This window comes from Cicer arietinum, chromosome 3, assembly GCF_000331145.2.
Source record: "Cicer arietinum cultivar CDC Frontier isolate Library 1 chromosome 3, Cicar.CDCFrontier_v2.0, whole genome shotgun sequence".
Lineage (NCBI taxonomy): Eukaryota > Viridiplantae > Streptophyta > Magnoliopsida > Fabales > Fabaceae > Cicer > Cicer arietinum.
Genome location: NC_021162.2, coordinates 6845784 through 6857763, shown reverse-complemented (window position 1 = coordinate 6857763; position 11980 = coordinate 6845784). Strand labels below are relative to the sequence as shown.

Genomic DNA, 11980 nt, shown 5'->3' with positions numbered 1-11980 from the left:
TGTATTTAATGCGATAATAATTTTTCTTAAATGATTTGATGTTATAATGAGATATTGATTATGTGTTGATTATTTGAGTATTTATTATACATATGTTTTGATATAAGATTAACGGGTTGTACATTTTTTTCTTTTAAATTGAAAGTTTTTACGTTTATATGTTTCGTGTTATTCTTCTATATGTCTTGCTTTAGTTTGATGTGGACGATGGAAAAAACTGACCCTTACAACAACATTTTAGGTGATAATGAGTACGAATAGATTCAATAGTAGTTAATGAGTATTTACGTGTGGCAAACGTGGGGTAAACATGAGTTTTTCTTTCAAAAAGATTTTGTAATAATGGAATTGCCAATATTTTTTTAAGTTATGTTAATCTTTTGTCACAAACTTTTAAAGTGCACTAAATTTCTAAAATACGAAAGTGGTTTACTTTTCGATAAGAATAATTGTCTTCATATTATTTTAATTTTGAATAAATATTTTCTTAATGATATTAAATGACGTGATTGTTACTAATTATGTGAAAGGAAATAAATGTTGAGTATTAGAAGAAGAAAAAAAAAACTCATAAACTTTTTAAGAAATAAGTATTTTTTTAACTAACGTTTTGGATTAAAAATTCGGGGCGTTATATTATGGTATCAGAGCAATGATTCTCAGACTTTTGGAGTGGGACGCTTCGTGAATGTCGCATATATTTTAACATTGATTTTGTTAATTGTTTATTTCCGTAATTATTAGATTTTACTGATTTTTAAAGTGCTATTATGTGGCATTAATTATGCTAATTGTTTGATTTTCTATTTTTGTTTTTGTTTTATTTTAGTAAGTACATAATTTCCTATTATTTACCATTAATCGTGTAATCTCCTTGAAATTTGATATTGAATATATGTCTTAAATTCATATGATTGAAAGTAGTCTTAATTTTGATTCTATGCAATAATTGTTTTTAAGTCTAATGACGTTATGAATTTAATATTATGACGTTACAAATTTACTACTCAAGATTTGAATTTTTTTGGTTGTATGTTATAAACTTAATACTCGTGATTTGTTGACATTAAGAATTTATTACTCGTAATTTAATTTTTTTTTAATAAATAATTATGTATATGTTATGAATTTAATGCTTGTGATTTAATAATATTATGAATTTAATATTATGACATTACAAATTTACTACTCAAGATTTGAATTTTTTATATTATGAAGTTAATACTCGTGATTTATTGACATTAAGAATTTATTACTCGTGATTTGAATTTTTCTTTTATAATTGTTCATATGTTATGAATTTAATACTTGTGATTTAATGATGCTATAGATTTAATAGTGTGACATGACGCATTTATTAATCGGGATTTGAATTTCTTTTGTTTGTATGTTATTAATTTAATACCCGTTATTCATTGACGTGATTAAATTACTACTTGTGATTTGAATTTTTTAAATAATTGTTTATATGTTATGAATCTAATGATTATGATTTAATAATCTTATGAATTTATTATTATGGTGTTGTGAAGTTCCTACTCGTGATTTGAAGTTTTAGTAATTTACTACTCTTAATGTAATTCGACGTTATACATTAGTTGTTTCCATATTTATGACATTATCAATTAATTGTCATGAATTGATTTTTTTTTAGAATTATAAAAGGATTAGTTTTATTTTGCTATAATGTGTAACTATTGTGTATTGGTTTAGATTGACTTGATTTGAAAGTATACAATAATTAATGATGTTATTAATTAGACCAATGATTACGAATACTCCTTAATTATTTAATTTTTGTGTTATAATTTAAATTTTTGTAACAGAGACAATGTTTTAAACCTCTAACCTATATAGAATTTTAGAATCCGCATAATAGAAGGGAAGTGTAACACTGAAAAAAATTGTATTAGCGGGATTCTGGCTAAGGAAAGACTTAGTTATTAAGTGGTCCGTTGACTCATCTCTCTTTCCTGGGAACCCCTCTAGTAAATGAATTACCATGTGACCTGAACCTATTGTCCCCATAATAGAAAGGAAAAGTAATACCGTAAAAAGTTGTATTAGCGGGATTTTGACTAAGGAAAGACTTGGTTATTAAGTGGTCCATTGACACACCTCTCTTTCCTGGGAACCCCTCTAGTGCACGACTTACTGTGTAACTTAAACCTACTATATAGTCGTGAATAAAATACTTCTTTACGAATCTTTTTATGACTAACTAATTTCGATAACGAAACTATTTTTAAGGGGGTGAGTATTGTAACATCCTCGAAATTTATTATTTAAAAATAATTAGAAATTATCAATATTATTCAATATTAAAAATACGTGTGATAACTATTTTTCTTGTTCGACTTACATTAGTTGATAAAGTTGTTAGTAATAATTATCTAGTAGAAACTAACAATGTACTTGAAATATATTTCATTTCACCCTCAATTAAATTTAGTAAGTAATTATCAACTAAGTCTATAATTTATATTTTATTTGTAGATTATAGTGAGTGACTCTATGGTATTGTCGTCCATAATTGAATGCTAAATGTGATATGTGTTGTTAACTCATGTTATAATTCCTATCATGCTATGCAAGGTGATTTATGATATGTTGCACTTAAATAAATTAGGAATGCCCTCGTCATGTTTATTATATCTTTAGAGACTAAGTTTCAATCTTGATTGTGGTAATTAAAATAATGATTTACTTATTCGTCATTATAAATTTCGAGGACGAAATTTCTTTAAGTTTGATAGAATTGTAACATCCCAAATTTCATGATTAACTAGTTTATTAATTAAATAGGATTTTAAAGAAATTAATTTGGTGTTAAAAATTATTTTAGAATATATGTTGATTAATTTTATGATTACTTCTCCTTATATGAGTGAGTTTCTTATTGTTTGATAAATGTATGTATATTTGATTTAATGAGTAATATTATTATGTTTAGTTATTTAATTTATTTTCAAAAATATAATGGTATTTTAGCAAAAGTATTTTAGAGGAAAAGATTTTGAGTGAGTTTACATGTAGATTTGCATTAGATATTTGTGGTGATATTTTCGGGTGCGTTAAACTATATAATAAATGTGTAAATAGTTATATTTTAATTATTTAAGACTATTTCCTATTTTAGTTGTTTATTTTATAAATAATTATCTTAAGATAGTAGTAATATTGTGATTAATTTCTTTATTGCTATATATTTTCTATGATATGATGGTTTTATACGTATTTATTGAGATTTATTAATAAATATCAATTATTTATGTTAAATTTAATTATTTTATTATTTTGACTATTTTATAAAGATGGTAGTATTTTTATGTAATTATTTTATAAAATAGTATAGTAATAATTGTAGTTAATATTGTGAATATGAGAGTTTTTGTTATTAATGTATTTTAAAATAGTAATTACTTAAATTATTTTTTATAAATATTAGTTTTGAAATTTTGGTAAAACATTAGTATTGAAATTGTGTTACAAAAATTAGATTTGGTAATTGTTGGTTTTATTCAATAATAATACTAATAATAATAATTTCTTCTTTCTATACTTCATTTAGGCCCAACACTAAGAAAAAAAATACTAAAAGCCTAGCCACCACTACTACAAACCCTATTTCACAAACCCTTCATAAAGAAAATCTTTAAACAGAAAAGAATACCGAAACCCTAGCCGCCATTACCTTCACACCACCTTTTCCTTGTGTATCCAAAGTTTGGAACTTCGTTCCTTGAGAACGACTTTGTGGGATTTAGAGTTTTGTACTAGGAAGGAAAGCGGCCAAGGTAAAGGCTTTTCCCAACACAAATTATAGTTAGGCCGTTAGTTGAATGCGTGAAATAAATAATCGTAATTACTTTTATTTTAAAAGAAATAAATGTAGCGTTAAATTTAATATTCGCCTCCTATGTAGTAAGGTCTAAAATTTTATGCGATATATGATAGACAAAATTTAACTCTTATTATGTATATTAGTTGGAGTGTGAATTTCATTGTTATATATGTTAAAGTGTTAATTTTTATGGCCTTTATGATATCAAATTTACCTCTATGTGTATGTGGCGATAGTCATAATTTTTATCATTATTTGTCTATGAATATGAGATACTCATGATATGGATGTGTGTATGTGTTCTTAATGATGTGTGAATAAGGAGATAATTTTAAAATTATAAAAAAAAAGGTGATTTTTTGAATGCACATGGCATAATTCTTAGTGGGTTGTGTGGGAATATATCTATTTCATACTACATCATGATATCTGCATCTTCGTGGAAGTTGCCTTAGTGGCAGGATGTGATTTTGTAATAATGGAATTGCCAATATTTTTTTAAGTTCTGTTAATTTTTTGTCACTTAAAGAGCACTAGAATTCTAAAAATACGGAAGTGGTTTACCTTCCGATAAGAATAAATGTCTTCATATTATTTTAATTAAGAAATAAATATTTTCTTAATGATATTAAATGACGTGATTGTTACTAATAATGTGAAAGGAATAAATGTTGAGTATTAGAAGAAAAAAAAAGACTCATAAATTTTTTAAGAAATAAGTATTTTTTTAAGTAATGTTTTGGATTAAAAATCTGATACCATAATGTAATGTTTTGAATAATTAACATTTATTCATTTTACATAAATAGTAACAATCACGTTATTCAATATTATTAAGAAAATATTTACTTAAAACTAAAATAATACGAAGACGATTATTCTTAACAGAAGAGAACTACTTCTGTATTCCTAGAATTCTAGTACATTTTAAAAGTTTGTTACAAAAGATCAAAAGAACTTTAAAATATTGGACAATTCCATTATTACAAAATCGTCTTCAAAGAAAAACTCATGTTTACCCCGCGTTCGCCACGTCAATACTCATTAACTACTTTTGAATCTCCTCAAACTCATTAGTTCCTAAAATTTTGTTGTAAGGGTCAATTTTTTCCATCATCCACATCAAACCAAAGCAAGACATATAGAAGAATAACAGAAAACTCATAAACGTAAAAACTTCCCACTTTAAAAGAAAAAAAATTAACAAACTAATAAATTATATATCAACACACATGCATGATGAATGCTCCTAAAACTACATGATCCGGATATAAACCTGTCACTAAGGCAACTTCCACACATAAAATTACACCTGCCACTAAGGCAACTTCCACACATAAAATTACACCTGCCACTAAGGCAACTTCCACACAGAAAATGACACCTGCCACTAAGGCAACTTCCACACAGAAAATCACACATGCCACTAAGGAAACTTCCACGAAGACACATATGTCATGCCATGAAGATATAGTATGAAATAGATATATTCTCACACAGCCCACCAAGAATTATGCCATGAGCATTCAAAAATCATTTTTTTTAAATCATCACCTTATTCACACATCATTAAGAACACATACACACATCCATATCATGAGTATCACATATTCATATACAAATAATGATAACAATTATGACTATCACCACATACACATAAAGATAAAAATTTGATATCATATATGCCATAAAAATTAACACTTTAATACATATAACAATAAAATTCACACTCTAACTAATATACATAATAAGAGTTTAATTTTGTTTAGCATACATCGCATAAAATTTCATACTTTACTACATATGAGTTAAATATTAAATTCAATCTCACAAAAATTGGGGTTTTATTAGTCTACATTTATTTATTTTAAAATACAAGTAATCGCGATTATTTATTTCATGTCATTCAACAAACGACCTAACTATAATTTGTGTGGGGAAAAACCCTTACCTTGGTCGCTTTCCTTCCTAGTACAAAGCTCTAAACCCCACAAAGTCGTTCTCAAGGAACGAAGTTCCAAACTTTGGATACACAAGGAAAAGGAGGTGTGAAGGTAATGGCGGCTAGGGTTTCGGTATTCTTTTCTGTTATGAAGGGTTTGTGAAATAGGGTTTGTAGTAGTGGTGGCTAGGGTTTCAGTATTCTTTTCTTAGTGTTGGGCCTAAATGAGGAATAGAAAGGGGAAATGTTATTATTATTATTATTGTTATTATTATTATTATTATTATTATTATTATTATTATTATTATTATTATTATTATTATTATTATTATTATTATTATTATTATTATTATTATTAAATAAAACCAACAATTAACAAAACTAATTTTTTTAACACAATTTCAATACTAATGTTTTACCAATATTTCAAAACTTATATTTATAAAAAATAATTTAAGTAATTACTATTTTAAAATACATTAATAACAAAAACTCTCATATTCATAATATTAACTACAATTATTACTATACTATTTTACAAAATAATCACATAAAAATACTATCTTCTTTATAGAATAGTCAAAATAATAAAATAATTAAATTTAATATAAATAATTTATATTTATTACTAAATCTCAATAAATACGTATAAAACCATCATATCATAGAAAATATATAGAAATAAAGAAATTAATCACAATATTACTACTATCGTAAGATAATTATTTATAAAACAAACAACTAAAACAAAAAAAAGTCTTAAATAATTAAAATATAACTATGCACACATTTATTATATAGTTTAACGCACCCGAAAATATCACCACAAATATCTAAAACAAATCTACATGTAAACTCACTCAAAATCTTATCATCTAAAATACTTTTGCTAAAATACCATTATATTTTTGAAAATAAATTAAATAACTAAACATAATATTTATAATTTATATTACTCATTAAATCAAATATACATACGATTATCAAATCATAAGAAACTCACTCATATAAGGAGAAGTAATCATAAAATTAATCAACATATATTTTAAAATAATTTTTAACACCAAATTAATTTCTTTAAAATCCTATTTAATTAATAAAATAATTGATTATGAAATTTGGGATGTTACAGGAAGTACATTTCAAGTTCACACAAAGTAACAACAATTTCCCTCTGCATTGTCGGTAATTCTGATGATCGATCACTTTACTACAAATTTCCCTAAAGAAGAAACATAATTTAGCTATGGTTCGTCGAACTTTTTCAGGTAAAATGGAACGTATACCTATTAGTAGAAATGTTCTATCATAACGTGACAATCATGGGTCTTCAAACCTTTTAACTTGAGGTCTTTCATACAAACTAAATTTTTAATGTTTGAAAAGTATCCTTTTGGAACTTTAACTTCGTGTAGAAATTTACATAAAACAGTTTATTCCTTTCTAGATAGAGTATGAGCGGTTGGAGGTAGATATATGCGATTTCCTTTCTTTACGGGGCCCAATTCGTTTCTTATTCCCATATCGACCAAGTCCAATCTTGCATTGATGTCATCCTTAGACTTTTCTGGAACATTGAGTAACGTATCAATAACACTATCAAATACATTTTTTTCAATATGCATCACATCGAGAAAATGTCTTATATCCAATGACTTCCAATATGGCAATTCAAAGAAAATTGACTTTTTCTTCCACTCAATTTTGACAAGCTCTTCCGCAAAAGATTTGCCAAATTTATTGGTCAAACCTTGTACTTTTTTCAAATATTTGATATCCAGTCGGTGCTAAAGGAGTAATACATTCCTTTGATTATCCATTGAATGCATTTCTCCACCCACGATGCTGATGACTAAAAGGTAAAAATCTACGATGTCCAAGAAACACATTCTTCTTACAATTTTTCAACCGCATCCAATATGTACTCTCTTCATATATAGGACATACACACTGACCTTTAATTCTTTATCCCGATAAATTACCATATGCTGGAAAATCATTAATTGTGTCGAACAACATAGCCCTCAAATTGAAACATTTTTTCTTATACCCATCATAAACTTCCACACTTGTCTTCCACATATTTTTTAAATCTTCAATTAAAGGAGTCAAGTATATGTCGATATCATTCCCCGATTGTTTGGGTCCATAAATTAATAGAGACAACATCATAAACTTACGCTTCATACATAACCATGGAGGTAGGTTATAAATCAACAAAATCACAGGCCACGTGCTGTGTGAGATTCTTTGAAGACCATGTGAATTCATTCTATTAGTAGAAAGTGCAAGTCGTAGATTTCTTGACTCTCTCCCGAAATCAGGATACTCGTGATCAATTTTTGCGCATTGTGGAGAATCTCCAGGGTATCGAAATTTTCCATCTCTAATTCTTTCATCTGCATGTCATGTCAAGTCTTTTGAATCTTCTTTACTACGATAGATGCGCCTAAATCTTGGTATTATAGGAAAATACCACACGACTTTTGTTGAAGTAGATTTTTTCTTCTTATATTGAGAGACATTGCATTTCAGACACGCCTTTAGTAATTCATATTCGTTTCGAAATAAAATGCAAAAATGCAATCGTTAGGACACGCATGAATCCTTTCGTAACTCATGTCAATAGTGCACAAAATTCATTTAGCCTCCTAGGTTCGACTGGGAAGTTCATTATCATCTGACAACATATCTTTTAGGAGTGTTAATAATTTTGTGAAGCTTTTATCAGACCATCCATTAGTCGCTTTTAAGTTGTACAACTTTAATATCGTCGACAATTTTGTGAATTTAGTACAACCATTATATAATGGTTTCTCTCCATCACTGAACAAACTCTCAAACATTTTAGGACAATCCCGAATATCTTTTTCAACTGCTTTTGCAATCTACTCAACTCGGTCTCGCTCATATGTATCTGTGTCGAAATTATTTGAAGCATATGTCGAACCATTCTTAAAATTAATGTTCCCTATTTTTTCTCACCATGTCTTATCCAACATGTATAGCTTTGATCAATTTCATGCCACGTTTTCCAAAACAACATTTTAAACAAGGACAAATGATTTGATTTAGGTCTTTTGCATTCTTCACTACAAACTTCTTCACTCCATTTTCACACTCTTTTGACAATCGATTGACAAACATCCAATTCTGGTCCATTTTATATGACCTATATGAATGCAATGTTACACAAATGATGAGCTACTGATAATATTATACCAATCTATAGTGTATATAGTCTAATATTGGAAAATGGACCAAGGTCCAAGGTTATGCATACAAGTCTGATTTCAAAAGAGAACACATTGAACAAATTTCAAAAAAGAACAGATTTTATATGATTTATTAGGTAACAACTTATCTGATTTATCAAGTAACAATTTAAATGATTTATCAAAGTTATGCCATCTACTATCAGGTAACATTTTATATGATTTATCATGTAATAATTTATTAGTTTTAGTGACAATAACAAATCAATAAATACAGTACCTGAGACAACAATCACTTAATAGAAATGGGCGCACAGCAGAGGAGCAGTAGAAAAGGGTTCAGCAAGAAGAGGGTGCATAGTAGAGGAGATGAGGGTTCATAGGATTAGGGAGATAACATATTAAATATGTTTATTTATTTAAAGGGAATGATTTTTATCAAATATGCACTATTTTACAACGCTTATATATAAAGCGCTCTAAAAGACCATGTAATTATGTGAAAGCGCTATAATTTACAACGCTTGTATACAAAACGCTCTAAAAAGTGTTGTAAATATTATGTGAGAGTGTTATATTTTACAACGCTTATATCCAAAGCGCTCTAAAAGTGTTGTAGACATTATGTGAAAGCGCTATATGACCCTACAATAGCGCTTTCAGCAAAATCGATGTAAACATTATGACCTTATATGACCTACAACAGTGATTTTGCAAAAGCGCTTGTCAGAAAGGCGTTGTTGTATCCTCCGTTAATTTTAAAATATTATACAACAACGATTTTAGTAAAAAAAAACGATGTAAAATGCGTGTTGTAAAATGCTATTTTTGGCGTAGTGGAATGTAAAACTAAATTATATAGACGATACATTTCTATTGAATTTATTTTTTTTTCTTTCAAAATTCAATTATTTGATTGAAAAAAATGATAAATTTTTAAATGAAATAGTTTAAATATAAATATCTATAACAATATATTTAGGCAATAGTAATTTTGGTGTGATTTTCAATATTCCAACTCTACCCTCATATAATACTATTATTACAATTTATAACTTTAGTCTCAATTTTGGTGTATCTGCAATAACACATGTTCTAAAACTCTTCGCTCACTTCAATATGCACACGGTTTATATATATGAAAAACAAAATTATATACATAAACCATTTAAATTAAAACAAAATTATATGAAAAACACAACAAATAAAATTATACTTTGGTGCAATAAGAGAAAAAGGGATTATACACTATCAGTCTAAAATAATATTATATTAACAGTTAAAAAAAATTTGATAAGTCACCATATATATTATTGTAAGTGCTAATAGAATAATTAGTAAATAATAATAATATTCTAAATAATAATAATAACAACTATTGAACATTAGAAAAGTTAACACACTATTAGAATTCTGCGTTTTTCCTGCGGATTTTCCTGCGGATTTAAGCAAATATTCCGCAGGAAAGCATGTTACCTGCGGATTTCCCGGCGGAACCTTATCCCCACGTAAAACCTTCGTGGATAATTGTTACCTGAGGATTTCACTATCCGCAGGTAAATTACCTGCGGATAAATCCGCAGGAAAATTAAATAAAATCCGCAGCAAAGTTTAAAAAACTTTAGCCACTTTTTTACGACTTTTCATGCAGAAATATTTGCAGCACAGTTCCTACAAATATATTTCGTATGAAAATCTGCAGGTATATCCATTGCACCAACTATATGTTTCGCATTAAAATCCGCAGGTAATTTCGTATAAAAATAATTTTCAAAAAGGAATCCGCATGCTTAAGTTTCCACATTAAATGAATTTGTCTGATTTTTTATTTATATAAAAATTTTAACTAAAAATATATGAAAATATTATTATAAATACATTTTTAAAATATTTAATATTAATCTTCAATTGAAATACTATTGCAATAATCCAAAACAAAATTTATATCATGTTTTCAAATCAAACATGATATAATGTCTATATACAATGTCTTTTCAATTGCCAAACTTCCTAAATATGAACTTCTTTTGGCTCCTTGGTTTGGAACCCCTTGTACTTTACCAAGTCCAGTGCTGTAGAATTTCAAATTGCCTGATTTATTGATTTCAGTTTCTTTAGCATCACCGAGCAACTTCACGCCCTGAAATGGAGATTGTGGTTTACTTCTGCAGGGAGATATGCCTGCAGCAGCAGCTCGTGAACGCCGAAAGGGAGAGACTCTACCTAGAAGCTCGCCCGAAAAACCAAACCTGTTTGATTCAATCTCAAGTGGTGCAACTACATTGCTTGACTTGTTCTTGTGAATTGCTTCCCAAGCCTGCATCAAAGATTTATATGGCTGTGAGTAAATATGCTGAAAACATGTATTAGATAATAACTGATGATAGTTCACTAACTAGTACATGATCTAACTAGCTAGTATAACTAACTTTTTACATCTAATAGATCCTCTAGTTAGTTTGTTATTTTCTTTATTCGCTAGTTCACAATTATCCTATAAATACTAATGTATCATCATCATTCCTTTTTAATATTCCTATCATTTGATCAATGAAATCACTGAGGTTATTCAGAATAATTCATAACTGTCATACCAGTAATAACATGTTCATTGATAAAGATGCTTATTAACAAAAAAAAGGATTGAATGGTGCATTGTTTTTACCTTCTTTACTGCTGGAACTGGACTAAAAGATCTAATATGAGAGCTTTTGTTAGTTTTTCCAACCTCAGAAGCAGAAATCAAGGGACCTTGGTTCTTCATTTTAATTCCAGCCACAGGATTTAACAAGGACAATGAATTCCTAATATGTAAATTAGGTAACAAACCACATCCTTTACTCAACATACTCGCAGAATTGTCATTGTCATAAACATCACCTTCATCTTCACTTTCATCGTCTTGAACTTGACCAGTATATGGTATAATATCAGTGGTGTGTTTATTAACCAGGGGCTTCTTTGCATTCTGAACCAATT

General features: G+C 27.8%; 1 protein-coding gene across 1 annotated transcript; it reads right to left on the bottom strand.

The window, feature by feature from the left end:
- Positions 1 to 10866: 10866 nt before the first annotated feature.
- LOC101507877 (uncharacterized) lies at positions 10867 to 11974 on the bottom strand. Its single transcript, XM_004491907.4, has 2 exons — positions 11667 to 11974; positions 10867 to 11318 (listed from the first exon to the last, which is right to left on the bottom strand). Exons 1-2 carry the CDS (start codon positions 11847 to 11849, stop codon positions 10956 to 10958), a joined length of 546 nt encoding a protein of 181 aa, XP_004491964.1. The 5' UTR covers positions 11850 to 11974; the 3' UTR covers positions 10867 to 10955.
- Positions 11975 to 11980: the final 6 nt, after the last annotated feature.